The 26,323-nt window shown below is 45.3% G+C and overlaps 1 protein-coding gene across 1 annotated transcript; it reads right to left on the bottom strand.

Moving 5' to 3' along the window:
* Positions 1 to 13,104: 13,104 nt before the first annotated feature.
* Positions 13,105 to 26,118, bottom strand: NPEPL1 (aminopeptidase like 1). Its single transcript, XM_063404243.1, has 12 exons — positions 25,921 to 26,118; positions 24,900 to 25,085; positions 23,588 to 23,758; positions 20,981 to 21,070; positions 20,240 to 20,321; positions 19,920 to 20,062; positions 19,286 to 19,363; positions 16,754 to 16,854; positions 16,042 to 16,165; positions 15,511 to 15,687; positions 14,766 to 14,876; positions 13,105 to 14,018 (listed from the first exon to the last, which is right to left on the bottom strand). Exons 1-12 carry the CDS (start codon positions 26,068 to 26,070, stop codon positions 13,860 to 13,862), a joined length of 1,572 nt encoding a protein of 523 aa, XP_063260313.1. The 5' UTR covers positions 26,071 to 26,118; the 3' UTR covers positions 13,105 to 13,859.
* Between the last annotated feature and the right edge of the window lie 205 nt (positions 26,119 to 26,323).

The following is a 26,323-nucleotide window of genomic DNA, read 5'->3' as shown; positions in this document are numbered from 1 at the left end:
ACATGATACAAGATACTCTGGTTTCTCTACCGTTTAAAAATGTGCTTTTCTGTATCTCAAGGAGTGTTTTCGGCTGAGCAAAGGAAGTTTTGATGAGCTTTACTAATTTTTGCTGAGGACTTTTGTGCTCCCATTATGAAATAGTTCTTCCTACAGCCAGCACCAGCCAGTCTGCAGACTTTCCAACAAGATTTTAGGTGCAGAATGCAAAATTGATCATCACTCAGCCTTCACATGGACTGAATTAAATTCCACTGAGAGCAGCAATAACCTGGTGCTGGAATAGAGAAATAGAGAATAGAAAAGGAGTGTGTGGAGCCTGCAGAGTGTCACTCCTCAGCTGCCTCGCTCACGCTTCAGAAGGACTCGTTCCTCTGCAGCAGATACTCCACAGAGACAATCTCCCTTTGGACAGACTGTAATTAAAGCACAGTCCCTGCACTAATTCCCATTCCTGTGTGGGAGCAGCAGGGCTGGGGAAGCCCTGGGAATTGCTGTGATCCAGGGCACGGTCTGACCACCTGCATTGCTTCAATTGAACATTTCCCTCCCTGTGCCGAGGGGCGCAAACATATCCCAGCACACTGACTGAACTCTGGATGGGAGCTCTGCTTCACCCTCTGATTAATTCCCTTTAAAGCTAACAATAACATAAAAAGAGACTGCACACAAGCACCAGCCTCCAAACAGCTTGTAATTGCTTTTTTGGCAAATAATCCTGAAGGGCTCTGTGTTTTCGGAGCTGTGAAGTTCATTCACAGATGCATTTGGCAACAGAAATCACAGACCCACCAAACACTCTTTGCTGGATTATCTACTACAAAATCCTTAGCCAAAGATTAAAAGGAAAAATCACAGATGCATTTCAGCTTTCACAGTTTAAGTAGCAAATGGCTTCAGTAAATAATTACAGCGACAAAAAGAGGATTTGCTGAGTAAGGCAACGTTACCAATATTACTAAATCAACTTAATTGTGTTCTGCCTTGCTAGTTAATCCTACCCTGAGTATTACTAAGGAAATAAACCTGAAGTCTTGTGCTGTTGTACCTCTACTGTCCCCAGTCTCCAGCCCTGGTTTGCTCTGAGCTGGGTTGTACAGGATGAATAGGTGGAAATTTGGAATATTTAACACTGTAGCCATTCATCAAAACCATTTGAGTTAATTTAGGTGGATCATGCAGGCCTCTGTGATGCGTGGATTGTTACTTAGAATGTTCTTTAGAGTCTCTTCAGTTGGCCTATTAAGCATTTAAGGATACATTGCATAGAGACTGTGTGCATTCATCTTAAACTCAAGAACTAGACTTTTGAGCATTAATAAAAAAAAATTGTTTGTTTTCAGTGTGAAGAACACTTCTGCTCTGACTAGTTATTTGTATCAGGAAAGAAACCATGCAGAGAAACTCTAATTTAGAAGGAGTGATCCTACAGCCACATTTCAAAGTACTTGTTCAGCAATAAAGAGTCTGGATTAAAGTGAAACATAAGGGATCAATAGTTCCCATTTCAGAGAAAATGAGGATTATTGGACAGAAAGCAAATCCCAGCCCTTGGTTTGATGATTGGAAATGTATACAGTAAATGTACCTGCAAAGCAATCGATGGACACAGTGTGTGCTTTCCATCTGAGAACTGAAGGGCAGGGAAACAGGAACAGCTCCCTGGGAGCTCGTTCCTCCTTTCTGAAGCAAAAAGAACAATTGCTGTTGGCACAGGGACACTCCTTGCACCTCACCCTCACCAGCAGTTGGATTTCTGTTTTCATAAATGGTTTCTCCTTACTCATAAAATATGCATGGTTTAAATTGTAGTCTACCATATATAACTTCATTTATTCTGCTGAAACTGTACCGTTCTTACAGGTCTTGTACATAAGTGCAATTTAACATGGAAAGCACTCTTGGAAAAGAAGGATAATTTTTTCCACTCTTCTATTACGAAAAAAAAATACTTTAAATTCTATTAGCTGGGTTTTTAATAACCGATATGAACTTGCTTTCCTGTGTTTATTATTTTTGGAAACTTGTTTTGAAGAATAGTCTGTGCAATATACCCTTGGTTATTCTTTACCCTTAAAGAAAATACTCAGTAAACTTGGTACATGAAACAATTGGACAACATGAATATATGACCTAATTTATGAGTGTTGCTTTTTTTGGCACAACTTACCCCTCGTTGAAAGCAGCACCCTGTAACTGCATTATTAACCTGGCAATACCCATTGCAATGAAGAGGTAGCTGAAATCTGTGCTTCTCCATCCCATTAACAATCCAAATTTTACAACCCCACACCTTGAAGGAATAAATTTGCAATAAAAAATTGTTGACTTACAAAACAGGCCAGTTCTTCTTTTATTTTAAATTGGCATTTGGTCAGTTTTGTGTCTGAAGAAACAAAATCAGTATTTCAGGGTTTTTCCATGTACTATTGATTAATTTAAAATAGAGATTTTGTTCATCAAAGGTTATTAATTCAATTCTGCTTTCATTGGTTATGCAATAACCACTCTGATTTCAATAAAAGATGTTTCACATTTGGGGCAGAAATCAGGAAAATGTGCTTCTCTGTACTTTAAAAAACAAACCAATCCCTCTCTCATTATCTAAAAGTCAAAATTTACCCAAAGCTTCTTGTTAATAGATTTTATTTGCATTCATATCAACCTCTTGCTACCTCCAAACCTTTCACCTCTTATTATCAGAGCATTTCCCCTTCAAAATGCACCAACAATCCACATTCCCAGTTTGCCTTCAAACTGCAGGGAAAGGGTCTAGGACACTCTGATTACACCAATTTTCATGAAGAGATAAAATGCTACAGCCACAATCAAAACCAAGCAGCAGAGAAGTCAAGTTCATGCTCAAGGCTGTCTCAGAGGCACAGCAGAGCTCGTGGAATGATGGAGAGATGGCTTTGAATTAAATACCTTGTTTCAATACTAACAGTATTGCCAAAAAAAGTGGGATTTCTTTGAATGCCATCATCCTTCTCAGCTGAAGGCAGCTCCTGTTTCAGAGCTCCAGCACCCCACACAATTCACTTTGTTTCCCCTCTCATCTTCCCATTTGCTGGCTCGTGACCAGAGGCGTCCATGCCTTGCGTAGTTCCCCATTCCTTCCTGCTTTCGGGAACATCCTGCTTGTCCCAAGTTTCTTTGCAGGGCTGAATTCCTCCCCAGAGGAATTCTCCCCTCCAATCTCACAATCAGTTCTCATCAGCTTTGGCTTCAAAGCACAGCCACTGCCCGGCGTGTGTCTTGGCACAAAGAGAGGGATCCCACGTGTTCTCATTCCCTGCTCAGCTGAGCCAGCCTCCCAGGGAAGAGTAAAGCTGTGTTTTCATTCTGGTGCTGTGTTGTGCTCTCCCTCAACCTGGAACATGTGAGGGACAAACCAGAATCACTTGGAAGGGCACTGGTGAAATCCCTGGTGTGTTCACTGCAGCTTTGAGGCCACATGCAAAGCCCAGCTCTCGTTGTGAAATCCCAGGAGCTCGTTCCAGCCCTACCACTTTATCACAGCCCAAGAATTTGGCTTTTTAGGAGAGCCTGGAGCAGTGAGTGGCCGGTGCTGGAGGCTGCACAGGAGAACACTGGTGTTGGGAACATTTGTCATTTGGTTTGTCCACGGCACTTCAGTGTGGGATGTGGAATCCAGAGGGGAGGGTTCTTTATAGCCAAGTGAAACTTTCTGCTTCCTATCCTGACTTAATTAACTGCTGGAGAAAAGAGCCATTTGCTGATACTGAAGAAAAGTGCAGCAATTAGAGTTCACCTCCATTTTCTGATAGTGCTCAGAGCTCACAGTGTGCTGTGCAATGCCCACACAAAGCAACTCCTGCCCTCAAAGCCTTTGCAGCCTGAACTCCCTGATTTACACCTGTAAAAGCTGTGGCCACCAGGACAGACATCTCCAAACTGCTGCCTGTTCAACTCGTGTAATGTTCTAAATCTCTCTCAATATCACACCAGGAGAGATGTTGTTTGTGCACCTCTGCAATTTCTGTGGGAAAAATAAGGTGCAAATGTGGTTTAATTGCAGCTCCTCTATGCATGCACAGTCTGACTGTTGCTAAGGCAACTTGTGATTGAGAGACGTAAGATAAACAAGAATCTCTCCAAGAAGTGACAGGGAATGGGCACAGTAAGGGAACAACACAAGTTCCTGGAGTGGTGCTCTGACTTTCTCTTTAGCAGCACAGTTAAACTAAGGCTGTGACCTGTTACCAAAATGTCCTTAGGACACTTTTACTGAATGCCAGCTGTGCAAACTGAGCATTGGATCTGTGGGACAGGTACCCAGCTCGGCTGGGAGGCTCCACGTGTGCTCTTGCAAACCCCTCAGCCGTGCTGGAACGGGAACAGGCAGTGGGGTATCACAAAGCAGCCCATGGAACAGACATGGGAAGGGTTCACAGACCTTCCTGCCTGTCTGGGAGCAGCACAGAGCGCTGCAAGGACCATACCTGGCTCCTGAAGCAGGAGTTTCTGCTGCCAAGAATGTTTTTAACAGTTGTTCAGCTTTCACTGGTTGCTGTTTCAAGTACTTGAGAAAGACAAGCGATGCCATGGAAGGCAGAAGAGAACACATTACATGTGTTCAGGAGCAGCAGCTGCTGTTCAGGACACCAATCTCTGCCTTTTTGACCTCAGTTGCTAAGTGACAACGTTTAAGGAGGGAGAATTCACCTACACAGGGGCGTCTGCACCATGCAAGGGGATAATTATAGAAAAGGTGTCAAATCAGTGTGGTGAGAGCATCACACCCAACAGATTTGTTTTCTGCTTATTACAGGAGGGGACAAACCACGTCATCTTCTTTTGGAAATCCTTGGCCTGCTGCTTAAGAGAACATTAGTTAAATACTGGAGATATTTCTGTGCTGCCACGTTGTCAGTTCAATGGCAGCCTGGTGGCATTTGGAATAAATACATTTTGCTCTTTTGGTCCTGTGTGGCTCAGCACCAGGGAAACAGGAAAACCAAACCAAGAGGGTCCATTAGCACAGATTTTCAGAGGGAGGAAAAACTGTCACTTCTCTATTGAATTTTGTTGGGGAAAAGAAAAAAGAAAGGTTTTGTGAGCTGCAGTTTCGTTTACCCCACTGTGGCAGCCTGAACTCCTGCTGGTCCCCAGGCTGGTGCTGAGGCCTCCAGGAGCAGCAGGGCTGTTTGACCCTGCCTCGAGGTAGGAGCCTTATTTTAATCACTGAGATGTTGCTGGAACAAGGTCACAGGAGGGCCAAGCACCGCCAAGCTCTGCTGTGCATCAGGCTGTGGTGTTCACCAGGAGAAGAAAAGCCTTTCAGTGTGAGCAGCATTTGCACTGAGTGCTTTTGGGGTTTTTCTTTTGCACTAACTTTCATCCTTCTATTTTTGTTTGGCTTTCTCTGTTAAAGAGAGCTGGAATGTTTTTGCCAGTTGGCCAGAAATCATTTCAATGACTTCTGCTTCACTCATTATGAATCCATTAACCTGCATGGGATGCACAGGGTTCTTTAAAACAAAAATACTGTTTAGATATCTGTGACAGACAACAGAGAGGAGATGGATGAAGGAAATGGTGAGAGGACCTCCAGCAAGGGGATGCAAACAGCCCTGCCAGCCTCAGGTCAGCCAGGCTATCCCAGCACGTTTTGATTCTGCAGTGAAGCCTTTCCCAGCGCCCCTCTAGGTGAACAAGGCTTGATCAAACAATTTGTGTTATCTGCAGCAGAATCTCACAGATGTTTCCTGGCAGAAACCTTAAGCAGAACACCAAATGTTTCAACATCACATACAAAGCTGGTCGGGAGCCAGCCCTTTACGGTGGTGCTTTGTGTTTGCCTATAGTGTTGCATGTGCCTGTCAAATCCGCTTCCTGTTTTGGATATCAGATGTGGGGATGGAGAGCTTCCAAAGGCTGCCCAGCTCCAAAGTAAGCTGTGCTCCGCAAAAATAAAAACAACAATATCAGAAGAAGGATTAATACTCGGATGAATAATCGTCTCTCTATTATTTCCTGACTTGCAAGCTTACATGTGTTCTAGGAGGGGGCAATTTTAAAAGGCATATGCTCAATTCCTGCTGGCCAAAGAGATTAAAGCCTCCTGCTCTCACAGCCTTTCCATCTCACGTGTCAAAGTGATATCCAGCAAAACACACGTTAAAAACCATCCTCATCTCTTCTGACAGTCGTGCAAAGGGTTTGTGGGCTTGCCCACTGCTAAGAGACAAAGGGAATGCCACTTTGCTATCATGGAAGGATTTCAGACAGATGGGAAAAGTGGTGAAGTGCTGCGAAATTTCCTGTGAAGGATGATTCAGGGAGAAGAACGTTGGTGGGATACCCAGTCTTAGGAGAAAGAATGTGATAGCCAGATGGAAAATAAAGTTGTATGTGAGTGTGGAAGCCCATAACAAACAAATGGCTGGTGTTTTAAACACCACGGCTGCAGCCAGTGTCTCCTTGGCTTTGGTTTAACCTTACGTCTTCAGGAAAAATATTTCCCCATTTGCAATCTGGATTTATTCATCAGGGCTGGTCTGACAGGAAATTAAAAAAAAAAATACAATAGAATAAAAGTAAGTGACTAGTTGAGAAAAAAAGTTTAGACATAAAAAAATTTAACATTTCTCATTTCTTAAGTACTTTCTAAATCAAATCTGAGTTTTCTGGTGATTTCTGTATCACTGAAGTTACAGGTTTATGTCACAAGGACAGTGTTTGCAAGACTCTGAGTTCAGATAAAGTGCACAACCTGATTTAGAGTAGTCATTGCCTTAACTTTGTTTTCAACCAGTTGGATGAAAAAATCAAAATAAGACAGAAGAAATGTGAGAATTTGAAGCAACCCAAAAGGAGGAAGAGCAGCGTGCCCAAGGTGCAGGTGAAGCAGCAGCATCACTTTGTGTCCCTGTGCAGAAAAATGACAGCAAAAGGAGCCAGGGCAGCCCTGGCTGAGCCCCAGCTCGGGGCAGGGAAAGCCCAGGAGCCATTCCCAGCAGGAAAAGTGATGTGGGGAGGTGGGAACAGCCCAGCAGCAGGGAGATGTGTCTGCACAGGCAGCCTGGGCCTGCAGGAATGAAACTCTGCCCTCCAGGAGCTGCCCTTCCCCAGAGGGACTGAGTGTGTTCTAGCAGACATGTACGATTTTCCACTCTGTCCCTCCCGAGCACTGCTGCTGCCCAGCACACTTCAATGTACATGGAAAATGATTTTCTTCCAGATGTTCCTACTTAGAGCTCAATAACTGCCTTTAACTATATGAACATCACATTAAAAACACTAATAAAGGGACTAAAACCATGAACTTGTGTTCCATTATGCTATGGCTAGCTGGTGCTAAAATCTAAACACGCCCTGAGACCAGCACACACAGCATTTACAGGCAGTTCCCTCAGATTTTGCCTTTCTAAATCGTCCACAAAAGTCTGGACTCCACTGATTTTTAGATTGTTTTAGTAATTTGAATTTACCCCACTTTGAGGCTGAGCATGAAGAGGAAGACCTGGGCACACAGGAGCAGATTTGTGCCCTGGGTGCTGGGTCAGTGTTAGCACCTCACATCTGCAGGGGTTAAAAGTTCCATTATCCCATACCCTGCTCTGGTTTATTTATTCATCTGAGCTAAAAATGCTCTTTAGCAATCTCAATCCCTTGTTCCTAGAAAACACAAATGATTCATTGGAACTCTTTTTAACTCCCACCGCTGTGGTTCAGGATATTTCATGACAGTGAAGTGGAGGAGTCAGAGGGGTTTTATCTGTCTGCCTCGTGCTTGGCTTTGTGGTGTCCAAGCCAGAAAGACTTTCTATTTTATGCTCATTCTGAATCACAGGAATTTCTGCTTCAATTCTCCCTTCAGCTCTGCCCTTTATTATTTTTTTCTTTTGTATGTCATTTAATTGGTTCCAAGGCCAACGAAATTCTTGTGGATGACATTATTTATCCACAGGTACGTTTTTCTTACTACTGATGAAGTTTTTCTTAGTATTGAAATGAGTAACTTTCCAAATGAGACATTTTTGAAGTACAATGAATGTCCTTCAGTCCAATGTTAGAGTGGATTAGCAAGGATATAAAACCTGAAACATTTTGTTCGTGAATTGCAGACAATTCATGGACTTGAAAACGAGAACTAAATTGAGTAAAAAGAAAAAAAATATTTATTCATCCTAAAGTTTCACTGGCTTTCAAGGCAGTATTTGCTTCCAGAGTTTCAAGCCATTAAGAATGTCTGTTGGAACCCTCCCCTATACTTAAAAATCTGTAGATTCCTCTGAGAATAATTATAGACCAAAATGCCAGCTAATTTGGTTTCTTCCTCCCCTCTAGATAACAGTAGCTGTCAAATATTTTCACAGTTTGGATTTCTTCCCTGGACCACTAAATTACATTGTGCCTTCAATGCAGAAGAATCATTTGTTCTGCCAAATATTGTTGGGATTGAGGGTGGTTGGCTCTGTGTGTTTTGATCTCATCCAGTTGCTGCTTCATTACTGCACAGGTCAATCCTGAAGGTAAATTTCCATTTATGCAGAGAGGAATGTTTTCCCCTCCAACTATGATGCATGTTTGCAGATAAATTAAGCGATGCTGAATCTATTTTGTCTTAATTTTTGCTATAAATCCAAAATTTAATTTTTTCTTCTTTTTTTTTGGCATTAAGGGATATGACCTCAGTATCCAAACTCTGATTTCTCTCGGCTCAGGACCATTGTCCTGCTTCTCCTGCCACACCACACAGAGAGTGAGAGAGATGCTTGGTGTGCTGCAGCTAAGGGCTCTGCTGCAGCACTGCAGACATGAGGGGAATTCCCTCGGATCCACAGGATCATGGAGCAAGCCCAGAGGAGGCCATGAGGATGCTCAGAGGGCTGGAAGATGTTCAGACAGGCTGGAAGAGCTGGGGTTGTTCAGCCAGGAGAATAAAAGGCTCCAGAGAGATCTAAGAGCCCCTTCCAGTGCCTAAAGGGGTTCCAAGAGAGCTGCAGAGGGAACTGGGACAAGAGTGTGCAGTGACAGGACAAGGGGAGATGGCTTCAAGCTGGAAAAGGGCAGATTTGATTAGATATTGGGAAAAATCCTTCCCTATGAAGGGCAGCACCTCACACCTGGTTTCCCAGAGAGGCTGTGGCTGCTCCATCCCTGGGAGTGTCCAAGGCCAAGGTTGGACAGGGCTGGGGACAGCCTGGGATAGTGGAAGCTGTCCCTGCCCATGGCAGGAGGTTTGGAGCTCAAGTCTTTAAAGTCCCTTCCAACCCAAACCATTCCACGATTCCCCCTTCCTTCACGGAGGACTGCTCCAATCCTAAATAATTCCTCCACAAGTATTTCAGACTCATGGTCTCATTGCTGGCAGCCTCCCCTACACTAAATTCTCTCTGGTGCCTGGAACAGCTGCTTATTCCTCCAGCTTGGGCCTTTGAGATGTAAATAGTGTAATCCGACTTCAAGAGGCAAGGAAATATTAGCAGAATTTAATGTAAATATTGTATAAATCATCCCAAAATAGCACGGCCACGGGATCAGCCAAAGACACTAACTGAAAGTTAAACAGACTAAGTAAATATAGACTAAATATATTCCCCTCCTGGAATTGCCACTGGAATGGATCCAGACAGGAAATGGGTTAAAATACAGCCTTGTGGCAGTGATATTAAAAAGCCATTGGCCCGTTTGGTGACATTTGTAATGAATTTTATGTACTCCATACATTTTTAATACACGCCGAGTTAAATATTATCAAATCTATAAAAAGATTATGGAAAAAAATGTCTGGTTTCATATGGGTGGACGCTGCCTGGAACTCTCTCTGTGGGTTTTGTGTAAGAGAAGTGTTTGAAAGAAAACATGAAAGGGAAAAATAAAAATCCCTGCACAGCAGTTTTGGAAAACTATTGCTTTCCCATCCAGAGCCCAGAAGACATCACATACCAAGGCAAGAGAATTTCCAAGACACAAACCACAGTGGGGATGGAGGAGAGAGATGTGCTAATTCCAACCCTTACACATGCAAATGGAGAAAAATCAATTTAATTGCCTAATGTGCCTTTGTGCAGCTTCAGGGTCAGCGCAGTGTAATACAAAAGGGCCCTTTGCTTTTCCAGAGATAGCAAACGTGGTTAGCTGTATCTTTGTGCACAGAAAATGACTAGAAAATAGACAACTAGAAACTGGAAAATAAAACATGCCCTGACTCACCTGGAACAACCTTGGAACACAGGTGCTTGTCTTGATGTCCCAAAGACTATTTTATGAAACACTTTGTCCCAAAGTTTGTCCACATTACAAAGAGGTGGATTTGATCTCTCCACACCCAGCTCCACACTCAGCTCCAAACCAGAGGCTGCAGGCCAAGTCCAATGCACCCAAAGGGAACCCAAATCTCCACTGCACCTCCCCAGGGTCAGAACTGCCCAGCAGAAGTTAATTCCTAAATATTGTTTGGCCCAAATCCATCTTTCTGAGGCACCAGCTAAAACTCTGGTGGTGCCTCTGCTGCCAGTTCCCAGTTCAGACAGCACTCAGCAGTGCCAAAATGGGATAAAACACTCTGCTGGCTGCATTTCCTCCAGGCAAAACACAACAAAGGCAGAGAAGGCCTTTCCTGCAGTGAGGTTCACAAGTTGAACACATCACAGGGCTTTCCCTGAGCACCAGCTTCACTTTATGGAGCAAACCAGCAGATCAGCCTCGTCCTCCCAAGGCTGCCACGTGTCTCACAGCAAGCTGCTGCCCAGGGGATGCTGCTGGCACAAGGTAAAGAGCAGGACACATTCCTTAACTCACCCTGGCAGCTTCCACTGGGCCATCCTGGTGACAGCGGCACAGCCCCAAGGAGGGAATGAGGAGACATCTCCTGAATGCATCAGCTCGTGCTTGCCAACCTCCTCTTAAAAGCTCTGGGCTCACAGCTGCAGAAATTTAAGCTCTAAGACCTCCAAAACAACCCAAAGAGGCACCTCCCTGGCTCTGTGCCCCTGCTCTGGCTCCTGTGCTTGCTCAGGAGGCAGCTGAGGAGGGGGGGACATCTGGGGACCTGGAGTTTGGGGTCCCCAGGTTACTGTGACCCTTCAGCACCTTTGAGGGGTTGCTCAGGGCTCCCCACAGCGAGGAGGACCCCGGGCCCAGCGGGTTTTGCAAAGCTCTGCAGGTGCTCCTGTTTGTGTTTAAAGTTGCTCAAGTGGTGCCAGAATACACTTCAAGTGCAGACCTGAACCCAGAGGTTGAAGCTCTGGAGTCTGGAGGTGTTTCCTGTCAATAACTGCAGCTTTCTGTGTCAGTGATGCTGGGACACACGGGCAGGGTGGCTCCTGGAACCTGCTCACCCCAGGGACTGGCACTGGTGGCAGCTGCAGGGACAAATTCCAGCCCTGCTGCTTAACAGGGGCTTATTTTTTATTTTGGTATTGACCCCACATATTAATTTCTATGTATTTGCTATTTGTAAGGTAGTTTTGGGATCTCCCCTTTTGAAGATTGCTTCCAGGTCTCACACCAGGATTCTTCAGAGCAAAGAAAGGAGTTAAAATTGCCCAGCACCCATTAATACGTGAGTAAAGTAAAGGAACTGAAATTCTACTCATTAAGGGTTAAGAAACATTGTGAGCTTTATGGGAATGATCCCAGTGCAAGCTCTGTGGAACACAGAGGAGAGAAAAATCATTTATTTGGCACTACAGCTCACAAATCACTCTCTTGTGTAGGTCCAAAGCTTGTGCTCTGGAGAATGGACCTTTTATCAGACAGAAAGAAATAATAATGAACATAAGGAATAGCAAGGAATTTTATTACAGATTTGAAAGAAGGAGCCTTGATTTTTATTTTGTATCTATGATACAGAGGAATTGTCCCTTTTTTATTATTAGGTGTTGAATTCATTTATTTTATTGTCCTTTTCAAACTTCAGCTGGTTTTTAGGTTTTGATTTCCCAAACATCTCATTTGCTTTTCAGGTTTTTCTTAATAGATTTCTTTAGTATGTGGTACTTAGTTTTACAAAATGGTTTCTATTAAGTGCCTTCCAAATTAAATCCAGCAGAATTATATGCCTTGAGACACAGCAAAATTGAGTATGATAATCAGCTATCAAAATCAAACTTCGCTGTTGTCATTCAGTGAATAACATCAGATTTGAGCCTCGTGCCACAAAGCCACAGGCTACTTTTTATGTAAAAATCTGGCAAAACACTAAATTTCAAAATTAGAACGGATTAATTTGAAGAATATTTCTACAAAATGGAGATTGAAGATGATCTCAGAGCACTGAAGTTAGAACATGTTGCTATTTGCTTCAATGCTGAGTATAATAAAAATAACTTCAACACATTTCCCACGGCAGTTCTTGGTGCCAGGTAGTGCTTTTACACCAAGTGTTAACAGTGACCAAAGGCAGAACTCATTCAGAGCAGATTTCTTAAAACTCAGAGTGGACCAGGGGCCAGAACAGCAAGGGAGAAACAAACACAGGAAGTAATGAAGTTCTGGGGTTGTGTGGTTTGGTTTTAATTTAAATTTTGTCTATCAAATAGGGCCACACAATGAGAATGAAACACGTTCCTTCTCCCTTCTGCATGACGCTTTCCAAGAAGGCTTTAATCACAAAGACTCTTGGTGTCCCTCAGTGTTGGAACTCCAGCTAAAACCAACACCAGCTCTCCAGAGATCCCCTCAGCAGGGAAAGGGACAATCCCTCACAGCTCAGACCTGCAAAGCAGCCCAGGGGTGCTGGGGGTTTCTCCCCACTGACGCTGCTGGAGGCAGGAAATGCCTCCAGAGCTGATGCTGGAGCTCCAGGACAGGGACGTGGTCTCTGTTCCCAGCCCTGTCCCTGCTGTGACATCAGCTGGGACCACTCACTTCCCGTGGGTGTCCCAGCCAAGCCAGTGCCTGGAAGCTCCTGTGGTTTGTACAGAAACTCACCCTGAGCATCCCTGACTGCTGCTGGATCAAATGAGTCACAAAGTTCTGCAGAACTGCCCCAAAGCCCTCGCTGCAAGCTGCTCCTCTCTCAGCTCTGAGTGCTGGGAAAAGGAATGTGAACAGGGCAAAGACGTTGTACACAAAGCTTTGGAGCACTCAGTGTTCTCAGAAACGTAAATAACACCACAAAACACCACATGGGATATGTAAGCTTCTTTAATAATAATAAATTTATTAAGTGGCAAGAAGCCACTCTGCTTTGTAAACCGATTTTACTCAATCACAGTCCCTCTATTGTTTTCCTCATTTAACATGAATACATTCTGTAATTTGTATGTGAAACAATTACATTGAGATATGTTCTGAACCCTTCTTGCTGATTTTACTGGTCAGAAGAACATTAAAACATGCGGAAACAGCACCTTATTAAAACTATAGGCCTTTTCTCATCACATCTCCTTTGCTGCTAAGCTAAATTGTCTCTGAATAAGCCAAGTCTAAGGAGTTTTTTCCCTTGTCCTATGTTCTGAGATGTAGTGGGGCCTAGAGAAATGTCTGATAAAACCTCACATATAATAAGTAGTTCAGAAGGCTTTGTAAGCAATAGCTGCAGTTGCTTCTTCAGACTAGAGGGAGCTTCTCATGCATTAATGCACTTAGTTAGGTTTTGTGAGGAGCTCAAAGGAGGACGTGGCCTCTTCCTGATATAGTTAGTTGAGCCTGGACTCTGCACCAGTGATATTGTTCAGCAACTCTGTGCACCAATAATTTAAAAAAAACCCAACAAAACAACAAACTAAACAATACATCAGGCTGTTTTTATCCGAAACAAGTAATACATCTTATCATGATAGTAAAAATAAAACCGAGAAATGGCGATTTCTGACATTTCATTGCTTGAGAACAGCTCAGTGCAAAGTGAGGTAACCCCAGCCCGGCAGGGCGGGGCCGCGTCAAACCAGGCGCCGCCTCTTGGAGTCCCTCTCCATCTCCTCAGGGGGGGCGTCCCCGTTGCTCCCCAGGGGAGACACCAGGTTGAGCAGAGGGTCTTCAGAGGCCCCTCCAAACAGGGACAGCAACAAGGCCACGCCGTAGCCGGTGGCTCGCTCGCCCTAGAACAGAACCAAACGCGCACAGTTCGCACGTGGAGGATTTGAGAGGTTTTGATTTGGGTACTCATCCCTCATCCCACGAGAGCTGTGTGGGCAGCAGCCACAGCCAGCCCCTGCCCTGGGCTGCTGCATCCTCACTGCCACTGGAATCTGTCCCAGCTGGATTAAACCAGCACACAAGAACAGAGCTCCCACTGACTTGTGGGTGGAGGGAGGCCAGCGCTGCTCAGGGCAGGGGATCTCCCACCCAGCCTGAGCACGGATTTGGAATATGAGCTGAATAAACTGGGTTTAAAAAAAAAAAAAGAGAAGCAAGTGGAGTGAATTGGCTTGGTTTTAAGGAAAAAAAAAAAGAATATACACAAGTTCCACCAAAAGGAGGAGAGAAAATCTCCAAGAGGGAACATATTTTTGGAAGGATGATCAATTCTGGTCAATCATCTTAAAACAACATGGTTGAAAATGGAAGGCTGGGACTATTGCCATGAACAGAGACCAGGCAAGTTGTCAATGCTCACAATGATAAAGATGTCACTGACTGAAGTGGCTGTTAGAGTATCTTAAAACCAAAACGAAAAACACAGATTAAACTACCAAACCAAGAAACTCGCAACAGAGACGAGTCAGTGCTTTCCTAAAGGACCCTTCCCCACCAATTTCTGTCCCTGTGTGATAAACACAGCCCAGAGCCCTGCAGGCAGCAGCAGCAGGGCTGTTCCCCTCCCTCCCAGAGGGCAGGGCACTCACGGCGTGCACGGGCGCGGCGATGTCGATGTGCACCCACACCCCCGGCCAGTCGAAGCCGATGTGGGAGGCAATGAAGAGCCCAGCACAGGAGCTCGGGGTGTTGTCTCGGTCCTGTGGGGGCAATAAAAACAGAGCTGGTCTCACAGGAAAAGGAAATGTCACTGGTTCGTTCTGCCTAGAGGAAAAGACAGTTACACAAATCTCGTTCAAAGTATGAAGGGCCCTAAAACAGTCTTACAAACCAACTTTACTGTAAATCCTTGACTTAGTCCCTAGCAGCAGTGTGGAATTCAGAGGAATTGAGCAGTGTGGCCCTGCTCAATTCCTCTTCTGCCCACGCTCCTGTCTGCAGTGCTCTTGGAACCTCACTGCACACTGGGACTCTCAAATGCAGCAAAAGCAGCTGCAGCAATTCCGTCCTCACTTTCCTGGATTCTGCACTCCCAGCTGCTTTCTCTGCTGGGATTGTATGATCTGAGGAATGCCCATCTTGATTTCCTAAAAGGTCTCCAGCATTCATTTAGGGCCATGTTTAAAAGGCAAGCAGCCCAAAGACCTTTACAGCAGACCCTGTTTAAAACTGACAGCCTGCAGAGCCCCAGCTGAAAGACCCTGAAGGGGTCAGGACAACAGGGGCCATTTCTAAAAGGAGCCCCCATGAAGAGCTTTCAGCAGGCCAGCTCGTTGTCTAGAAATCACATATTTTTGTGTAATAGAGACATTTAAAAGAAAAAAAAGATCTTACTGCTACAGAGTTCTTCATATCAGCTACAGCAGAGGTAAATTCACTGAAGTGGAGCTCAGGGCAGTACACCAGAGGATGGACCAGGTCTCCACAGTTCCTGCCAGCTTTAACACAAGCCTTTTCCCACTCTTCATTATTGGTAAGGACAGCAGCATGGTATTTTCCTGTAGCAATTCCCTGGAGAGGTAAAGGACAAAATCAGGAAGAAGTCACCTTCCGCCACTGCTCATCAATACAACCTTGTATAAAACAGGAACAGGTGCTAGAAAATAATGGTGTTAAAATTGTACCCTTGTACCACTCTGTTTATGACTTGAAATGGAAGCCATTTCAGGGACAAGAAAATCCTGATCACTATTAACTGATTTGTTAATTTAGTAATTATAAATTGAACTGCAAACATGGAGTACTGGCCCGCTTACATCAGCTGCTGATGTCATCAGAACACCACTTTTAATTTAAGTATGCAAAAGCAAAAAAGTTGCACAAAGAACAGAAAAGAAGCTGAGTTCTAAATGTGAAATGCTGTACCTGAGCTCCAGTAAGGGTGGCCATATCCAGAATGATGTCAGCTCCAAGGTCCTTGCAGGCGTAAGCGACTCCATCAGCCAGGATGAGGCGACCTTCTGCATCAGTGTTATTGATTTCCACAGTCCTGGGGGGAACAGAGGCCATGGCAGCCTGGAGGGCTCCAGGCTGGACTCAGGACCCACCTGCCTGGACTAGAACACCTCAGAGAGCAGCTCAGGCCTCATGTGCTTCTCTTATTTGAGTCTGCAAGCCTGTAGGGCATCCAGACAGAGCACACAAGGAAAAGAGAAGCGACAGTGCTGCCCTGGTGGCAGGCTCTGCTTGTTGAGCCTGTGTGAAGCCTTGCTGGGATTCTACAAACTGCTGCCAAAGAAGTAACATCTGTCCTTCAAAGAGATTCTGACACACTGCTGGCCTGTCTTTGCTGCTTTGCCACACAGTGCACAGAAAACTGCTTCTATTGCAAAACCCACCTGGATCTGAGTGCTTTAAGGGAAGTGCAGCTCAGGATATACATGTATTTTGATGAATATTTGCATAACCCACAGGGATATCTAAGCACACGTAAAACTCATCACTATGAGGATGCCTGAAATGCAATTATCAATATTCAGAGAAGCTGATTTAGAGACGGCTTCACAATCTGCATGTCTCTCAGATTAACAGAAAAATGTTTGTTCTGTTTATGAGAAAGGGATAGACACAATCTTACTTTCCAGAGTAAAGAACATGAATGTCATCGGGTCTCGTTGCTCGTGGTCCCACTGCGTTCTCAGCCAGACAGAAAACAGCATGAAGATTGTCCTTAAACCCCTGCAACAACCAGAGGGGAGAAATGGCTTTGGATTCACATCAAGCTGATTTATTGGCACTGAAATCAGTGAGGGATTAAGACTTCTTGACAGCAATGCTACAATTTTCAAAGGAAATCTGGTGGGGTTTTGGGACAGGTGGGTGGGTGTTAGTTGGGTTTTTAAATGTGTCATTTTTGCTGGGAGGAACACAGCATTTTTAACCTGTTTTGGTTTTCTTTTTTTTTTTTTTTTTCCCTTAGCTGCCTCTCTTCTGGTTTATCTCACAATGTTTTCATTTTGCTTTAAAGTTAAGTGCTTATGTGGTTATGGATGGTATTTGAAAATGGATGGTGATTCTGTTATTTATACAGCAGTTGTATTGTGTGGAAGGATTCTAGGAACAGACAGGGAGTCAGCAGCATTTAACAAATGAAAATATTGCTCCTCCTTAACTGGGATAAATAACTTCAACAACATCAAATTCTGGGGGAAAACCTGGGCCAGTTTTACTCCTAATCTCTTGATAAAAGTCTGTGGCTGAAGAAATCTGGCCTTGCTGAATCAGCTCATGTTCTGAAGTCTAAAGGGCAAAGGCATCAATCAAAACCTTTCAAAATAACATTTAGCATTTAGAAGCCAGAAGTAATTCCAGTTTCTAGCCCAGCTGGTGGGCAAACAGCTGGAGATGGACCTTTCCTCCACCACCCAACTATTCACAGACTCTCACTGCACTACACCGGATTTTTCTCCTCCAAGAGAGACACTTTGGTAATCCACTGTAAAAAAGTAAAAATCTATTTCCAGTATCAGTTGCCTTTTTCTGAACCTCATTCTGCCTGCAGCTCTTCAAAAGCAGGATCATGTTAACAAGAAAGAAATCAAAAATTTAAGACAATGTTTTTCTCTTCTCCCTTGTGCTGGAAAGCTCACAAGGGAGGAAATGCATCTTTCTAGGAAAAAATCACTTTTTAAATTTTGCCATCCAAAGCCTTTTAAAACCATGTTGTGTAACTGCTGAACAGCATGCAGGCAGATATTTCATGAAGATGGAAAATAACCTCTGCCCCTCTTCCCACTGAGCTTTCTATCCAACACACATTTCCCACTTCAGTCTCTGTGACAAAGCACAGCTCAGTGAAACCTCTTCCACCTTTCTTTTATTCTTAGAAGGATTAAAAAAAAAAAGCCTTGAAACAGTAACAACAAATTCTTCCCACTGAAGAACACATTTTCTGCAGGGATGTAATTTACAGGTCTTCTCACACAAGACTGTAAAATTAAGCAGCGAGTCCATTCTTTTGTTTTTACATATAAAGATTTCTCCAAGCTCAGTTTGTTTAAATACATCCCTGGCAGTTCTTTCACTGCTGCAGATCACTGTGCTCACATCTGCTGTGACTGTGAAAGGAACTTCTCACACACAGAACTGCTCTGGAAACAGGGGCTGAGCCACTGAAAGGATGTCCCCAAGTGTCCCAAGGCCCTGCACTCCAGCTCTTGTCCCTTGCAGACCTCTGGCACAGCTTTCTGTAAGGATTTAGTTATCCAAGGTAGCTATTCTGCCCGAGATGCAGCTCCCAAATCTGTTTTCAGTTTTAATTCCCAGCAGATAACTGTGAAGTTTACAATCTTTCCACATCAAACGTGCTGTTAGGGCCAAGGCACAGAGCTGGACTATTGGGAAATGGGAATTTGGCACTGATCAGTCCCTGGACAATGCATCCATCAGATCTATGCATTAATCTGCAGCAGTAAATATTTCTTGAACTTTGGATACTCCTTGGAGGCAATAGCTGCTCTGTCAGCAAGACTCAGTCACTGGATTTGTGGAGAGGGCAGAGTTTTATTGGCAGCAGCCACTTTTCCCCAGTTTGCATAGTTAAAGTGCAATAGGAATAATTGTAATTCTTCATATTTCAATACCTGGCTGCTTCTCAGCTCCCCCACTACTCTCTGACCACAGAAGCAAACCAACAAGCAGCTCCTGGTGACACTGGAGCTGCTATTTCCCCACTAGGTTAATATTAGACCTGGCACAGGATCTGGAATACAGAAAGACTTCATAGCCCAGAGTCACTCATCCCCTTCTCTGCTAAGGTGACAACAGCTGCCCCAAATCCCACAGCTTAAACAAAATCAGCACTGGATAACTCAAGTATAGACCTGATTCAAGGAACTAGAAACCACTCAGTCCACAGAACAAACTCTGAAATTCAAGGAAGAGCCTTAAAAAAAAAATCAGCACTCAAGGAATTTCTCACAATTCTCAAGATCCCAGTAAGGATGTGAAATATTTTCCTGGAATAGGAGAAAGAGCAGAGTGGCTCAAGTTCAGTGAGAGCAGTGGCAGGTCAGAACTTCAGGATTAGACAGGCTTCTGTCTCTGGGAATACATCCAAGCTCCTTGGCAGTGCTGGGATACACGATATCAATTAACACATTTTACTTACTTGCTTTACAGTGGCTTTGAAGGCACCCAAAATAGCAGCTGCTCCACCACAGTCTCGTTTCATTCCAGGCATAGTAGTCTGTTTAAACAGAACCATAGAATTTTTTTTTTGTCTTTGAAAGAGAATCTCACAGTAATGCCAGCTACAATCAGTGTTTCTGATGCTTCTGAGACTCTGGTTTTGACAGTGCTCAGCTGTCAACACCACAAACAAGGAACGTGTGCCTCTGCTTACTGGTGGATCTGGTCTTGGAACTGAAAAATATCAAACCTGGGCTGCTAAACTGTTAGGAAAGTAAAAAGAAAAACGTTGTTTATAAGTTTCACACTGAGGCCAACTCCAATGGGTTTTGGTTCTATCTTTGAAACCAGAAATTAAACATCTTTGTTCCTACTTTCTGCCTTTCAGCAGGCAATATTTAAAGGGCAAAATCTCATGTTGCTATTGAATTGTTCTGCAGAGATCCTTGAATCCCCACCTGCTCTTCTCCCCTGATAGTTTGTGTTCACATGGATGACAACAGATCAAGCATTTAACTCAATAAAAAGGTACTTTTGTTTCCTACAGACATTATCTAAACTGCTTTCACCAGGAGGCAGCAGTGTGAGCAGAGGCAGCAGCAGCATTTCTGTACCTTTCCCTTGATGCTGAGCCCCCCAGTGTCGTACACGATGCCTTTGCCCACCCAGGCAATTGTCTGTGTGGCACCATCTGGAGTGTGACTGAGAACTGCCAGGGCTGGAGGATGCAGAGCTGCCTTTCCTACTCCATAGATACCTGCAAAACAGGGAATTCAACCTGTGGGGAAGCAAGGCTGTGGGGAGCCCCCTGTGGGTATTTTCTTGGAATCCTATGGGCAATAAAACAGTTTCAGAAATGTGCAAATGAAATATTACAATGGCAAAACATTCCAGTCATCTGCTAGGACAAAAGTGGAATATCAACAAGATGTACCTCCAAAGCCTCTCTCTTTCAGCTCCTCATCTCGGATAATGGTAGGAGTAATCCCAAGATCCTTGCCAACTTTTTTGATCTCCTTAATAATTCAGAAAAAAGAACATTTTCAGTCAATCATCAGGACACATTTGTGCCTTTCCACACAAATGGGTACCCAGTTAATGGGTTTTTGTGATTTTTGCATGCATACACATACAAACATTCACAATTTTGGGAGTGGTGCTGCTTTTCCAATGGCCTAATTCCACTGACACATCCTTGACTTACTATGGCATGAAATATAAATTTGACCTTTAGGCTCTGCCAGTAAAAGAAATCTTCTGAGGTAAAGGACAACTGTTCACTCAATTGGATCATGATGTAATAGGACAGGAATAATTTCATTCTCAACAGCTTTCCAGATCTTGATAAAGCTCATTTGGAAATATGTCAACTGTCCCATAATTTCAGTAACTCTGGTCACCATCAGGTTTAAGACAAGAATCCAGTGCCATGACCAAATGAAAACCTCATTTTTTCAGCTTCCCATTGCCCTACTCCAAGCTGTAAACTCTTCCTCCTTCCAACTTTGCAATTCTATGAAATATGAAAGGCCAAAGGAAGAGCCTGAGCACCCCGGTTTGATTTTCTTCCCTCTGCTGACACGCAGCTCTCACTGAGAGCCAGCAGCACTCGGGTTTGATGGCTGCACTCTGGCCTTGCACTCAGCAATTCTCACTCATCAGGGGCATCACCCACCTCCAGGAAGCTGTCGGTGTTCATCTCGTTGCACGGCGTGTCCACGATGCGCGCGGCCAGCCGGACGCCCTCGGTGGCACTGGCCAGGCACTGCAAACACAAGGGGGACACCTGAGAAGGGCTGGGCCTTGCATTTGTCCCTCTGCACCAACCCCTGGTGTGTGGCTCCACTGGAGAATGTTAATGCTGAACTGCCACCACCACAGCTCTGCGCAGTTAAACAGTGACAGCCAAGCTAACCTTTAGTTTTGTGTGCGTCCAACTTATTTTTCTGTGAGCTTTAATTTTGTGTATTCCTTTACCCAGCATGCTGGTGTTGCAAAATTAGTATCTTTCTCCATTATCAAAGGGAGACCAAGAAGGCAACGTGAGGTGGAGGAAAGAAAGATAAGAGGCAGCTAATTCAGGAAGTCACAATGAGCTTACGGGCTGCTGGGGTTGGAAACGTGCAGGGGTTGTGTAATCTGCAGCAAGGGGAACTGCAGAGTTTGGACAGGGCAGGCAGAGTGGCTGAGGGCAATAAAGATTACTGCTGTGAGATGTTCTACATGGCAGCCCCATGGGGAATCTGGAATATTTCACTTTTGTGTAAAACATGCAGTGTTTCCTGATTTCTGTGGCAAAATGGACTGACCCTCACCTGGACTGAGCAAAACCTTATCTAAGCAAGAGGGGACAGAATCAAAATGGTCAAGCAGCCAAGGCTGTTTCCTTACAGAAGGATCCTCCTGGCCAAAAATAAAGCACCAGAGACCAAGCTTCAGCTTTTAACTCCCATGAACAAACAACCTGAAGCTGTAAGACTTGGGGGAAGGAAACTTTGTGCAAGTTTTCCAGTAGCCACAACTACCCTGAGGACCACACACAGCACAAGGGTGAGTCAAGATGGGTTTCACAGGAATCTGAGGTGTTGGACACTCACTCGTGCTGAGGTATCTGAAGTTTGGCTTGGCCAGAGCAGCCTAAGGACTCCATACATTTGTATCCCAGCACACTCCTAAACCTTGGCTTGCTTTGGAATGTGCCCAATTCCCTGCAATTACTTCTGATTGCTTTACTGTCCCTGAAGGGGTAAGGACCTCCTCAGGAGCCAAGCTCTGTCTGGAGTGATTCCCTGTTAGGGCTGTGCAGGTAAAAGGAGGTGCTCTAACCCCAGGGCCAAGCCCCAGGGGAGCAGCATGACTTCCAGAAATAAGCTGTGCCTGTGTTTGTATTTCCAGAGTGCTCCAGAGAACCTGGATAATAGCAGCCTTTAGTAAGTGCCTTGTAAAGCTCTGACAATCCCTGCTAGTCCTCACCATAAAATACCCTGTACAATGCAGTAGGTGTAAAATACAACATGCCAAGGGAGAGGTTTAGATAAAAATGTCCTACCACATGCCTCTTCCATGCTCTGCATTAGCTGTCTGGTGCTGGTTGAATTTAAGGGGTGCAAACTCAGCGAAGAGGAAGCCAGTAATATTTTTGGCATTGACATCAAGGGGAAAAACAGGAGGTAGAAATAATTGCAGCTTTGTTTTTAAGTTAAAAATAACCCAAGTGGTTTGGAATCTACCTATCTGAAGGAACTATTTTTGACACCAGCTATGCTTTTTCTGATTTGGGGCACGGAAAAATGGAGTGATCAAGAGTTGTACTCTCAGCATGCCTGTCTTTGTCACTTTGCTGAAAACTGGGCTGGCACCGTTTTTGGGGGCCAAATCAGTTCACAGAATAAGGACCAAGCACAGAGGGAAAGATACTGAAAAAAAAATACCCCAAAGCTGTAATTCTGTGAATTTCAAAGGCAGCAACACCATATCTGTTGTCAAATCCATTGCCAAAGGTTTTAAAGGATTTTTGTAGCCTCACTGACTGATCAGCTAAGGAAGCATCCATCTGTGCTGAAGCACAGAACCTGGAGCACTGCACAGGGAGCTCCCTAACAGATTAACTGCAAAGCTTGGAATGGCTTTTAAGTTTATGGATCTTGAAGAGGAATGAGCTGGCATGCCAACAGTTACCTGATGTGGAGCTCCCCCTCTGTAACAGTCAAAGGGAAACAGTCTTTTGATTTTCTGCCATTGAAAGATGACTTGGACATATTTCACTGTCATGTACAGCTCACCTCCAAGCTGTTTTCTTTCTTAGGGTCTTGTTTCTGGCCACAGTTCTGCCAGAAAAACTCAGCCAAAAAGGTAAATCAGACAGAAATAGCAGAGGCCATATGTGATCACTGTTAAGTGACTTTTAGTGACTTCACTGTGATATTCACCTGCACAGTCACACACAGCTTTTGCCTGGGTAGAAAAAAGTGAGAAGCCCACACACTAAAAGCAGTGCAAGGCTAAAAACGGAGTTTGCATCTGTGATACACGTGAGAGAGGAGACATTTTCTTTGTGCCTTTTGTTTGGTGTTTTCCACCCCTGAAATCTAAATTCTGAATAAAATCTGCTGCAGGAACATGTTCAGTATTTCTACTCACAAATGCTGTGAACTGATCAACTCTGAGGAACCCTGAGCTGAGATAATTATTCAACACCTATTCCAGGGGCAGCTTGAGACAGATCCATTCGCGCGTGCAACAAACTGAAGGAAAAGCTGGCAGAAACCCCCCAAAATCTTACTTTGAGCGTTGCCACCTCCATTGGTCCGTTGTTTTGGCCAACGAGGAAGAATTCCACGGTCACAGTTTTCTTCTCAGTGCGTCTGGAGGCGCTGGAGCGATGTGTGAACAGGGGGAAGGCCCTGGCCAGGGCGCAGGCGGAGGCGAAGACTTCGGAGCGCTCACACACCATCTGCAACAGCACCAGCAGCAAAACACGTCACAACACCAAGAGGGGAAGGATGCTTAAAAGGATCCTTAAAAGGGTCTGGGACCTGGGGTATTACTGGGGGAGAGGGGGGAAAAAGGAGGTGGTGGTAAATAACCGAGCCCTGAGCTCATTCACGTTTTGAATGGACAGTGTGGAAGTACCCCAGTGAACTGGTCCAGTTCATTTCCCACATGGAAATGAATTACACTGCTGGAATTAGTTCATCCTTATAAGGCAGCTGGACTGCTGTAATTATACCGGTGCAATTAACACAGGTTAGCCTAGACATCGGGACCAAAAAAGGCACAAGAACCACCAATATGTGCTCAAAACAAATGTAACAAAGACAAAAATAATATCAAAATGTGAATGCAGAAATTGCATGAGAATGTGGCTAATATTAACCCAAAGGTTTGTGAACAGGTAGATTATTTTTCTGAAGTTCATTACAGAAATTACCAATGGAAAGATGTTTTAGTCAAACATTTTCAAAGGGTAAAAATTAAGTAGAGTTATTAATCTTGCAAATACGTTTCCCAAGTGAAGAGTACTATTAAATTTTGTCAATGACACTGACTGTATCAGTCTTCTCCAATCTACAAAGCTGGTATTAACTGGAGAACCCACAGAAACAAATTCATCAGGCTCATATAGAAGATGACCAAAGAAGTCCAAGAGCTAGTGCTGCAAAGGACTCACACTGCAGCATTATTTGCATGAAGACTTTTAAAATTCACTGAACAACACAAGCAAGGCACCTCTCATGGGTTCTGTGATACAGACATAACATCCCCCACTCAGGCTACACCAATCTCCTGAAGCATGTGCTGACACCCCAAATCCTCGTTTGGAAAACGCCACTAATGGTTCATTTTGCATGGGCATTCCTGGTTGAAGATGTTCCATACGAATCCAGCCTTGATTTCCTCTTCCTAATGTGCTTGAGCACGCACAAGCCATTACAGTCAGGTCTTGCCTACATGTCAGTGCAAAACCACTCATGCCAGCATAATTACATCAGTCAAACTTGTCCACCTCCAGTCTCCTTGGAGACAGCTACAACCATGAAAAGTCAAGAAAACTCGCTAGACATTTCACCAGCAGCATTTCAAGAGGCACTTACAAGAATGCATCTGCTGACGCCTCCGGGCAGGCAGTTCCTGACCAGGCGGGTGATGAACTGCGCCGCGGACGGGCTGTTGTGGCGGCTGACCCGCGACGGCAGCGCGGCCACCGTGGCATAGTTCAGGTACAGGGGACAGCTGTCCGTGGGGTTGGGATTCAGAGTGCTCAGAGCAGACTGCCACACCTGGCGAGAAACGAAGCATTTAAAGACAAGGAATTGTGCCAGACTTTCCTTCCCACCTCACTCCTGGCACTTTTTAATGACAGGGGTTGAGGTGTTGGGAACAAAGAAATTGTGCACAACAACCGCTGGAGTGAAAAGAAACAGGAAATTTGATAAACCTGTTCATTACCCAGAAAATATAAACGTACTTTCCATTACAAGCATCTCCTTTAAACCATATGAATTACAATCTAAAACCACACTGTTTAGTGCACAGGCTGGTTCAGAGCTTTCTTAACTTGAGACAGTTTTCCTAGTGATAAATAGGACGACTGATTTACTAGCTCCGAATTATTATTTCACATAGCAATTTAATTAAAAACAAATAAAACCAAGAAGGGTAAATATTGTCTTAAGAGACTGGGGAGCCCTGTATAAAAACCCCTGCCAAACATCTAGCGACCTAAAAGCCGCAATGCAAAACGTTTATCATTCTACCACAAGCCATCACCACCACTAAACAAACAGGTCCGCAGTGCCTGCGGGAGGGGAGGGGGCTCTCGGCGCTCACCGCAGCCGCCCCCCGTCCCCTCAGAGAGGGCAGAGCGCCTTTCCCCCGCCCGGGTGGGCACAAGGGCTGCGGGAGCGGCGGCCCCGCCGCAGCAACAGGCTCGGCCCGGCCGGGCCCGGGGGGTTCCCGGGGCACAGCGGCGCTCAGGGCCCGGCCCGGGGCCGGGGCAGCGCAGCCCCCGCGGGCCGGGGCGGCCGCGGCCCCACGAGGCCGCCGGGCCGGGCGGACACGCGGCGCGGGGGCCCCGGGGCGCTGAGGGGGCGCGGACCCGCGGCGCGGCCTCACCTCCTCGGTGACCCGCGGCTGCAGCTTCCCCCGCAGCTGCGCCCAGGGCAGGCGGTGCAGGTTGTGCAGCTGCCCCAGCACGAGCAGCGGGCGGCTCTGCGGGTCCGCCTCGCCCGCGCTGGCCTGGAACTCCAGCTGCACGTTCGCCATCTTCCTGCCCGGCCCGGCCGCGCCGCCCCGCCCCGGGCCCGGCCCCGGCTCCGCGGGGCGGGGACGCGCCGGTGCCGCGGGAGCGCCGGGCACGGCCAGGGCAGGCTGCGGGCACGGCGCTGGGCGAGCGGGGCTTTCCCGGTGTCTGCTCTCATAGCGCACTTACATGGTGGCTTGGAATAGAATAAGGGGTTTAGTCTGATCTTTTTGTAGTTGCCGAGCGCCTCCTATTAATGTTCGGTCAGCGGACAAT

Source organism: Prinia subflava, chromosome 8, assembly GCF_021018805.1.
Source record: "Prinia subflava isolate CZ2003 ecotype Zambia chromosome 8, Cam_Psub_1.2, whole genome shotgun sequence".
In the NCBI taxonomy this organism is placed as follows: domain Eukaryota; kingdom Metazoa; phylum Chordata; class Aves; order Passeriformes; family Cisticolidae; genus Prinia; species Prinia subflava.
The sequence above is the reverse complement of the archived record's forward strand: the minus strand, read 5'-3'. Positions and strand labels throughout refer to the sequence as shown.

Coding starts and splice junctions, on each gene's coding strand:
- NPEPL1 (XM_063404243.1), bottom strand. CDS start 26,070: ATGGCGAACGTGCAGCTGGAGTTCCAGGCCAGCGCGGGCGAGGCGGAC. Junction 23,759..24,899: donor GCGTCAGCAGATGCATTCTT/GTAAGTGCCTCT, acceptor GTGCTGTTGCAG/ATGGTGTGTGAGCGCTCCGA. Junction 19,364..19,919: donor GGCTCAGCATCAAGGGAAAG/GTACAGAAATGC, acceptor CTGTTTAAACAG/ACTACTATGCCTGGAATGAA.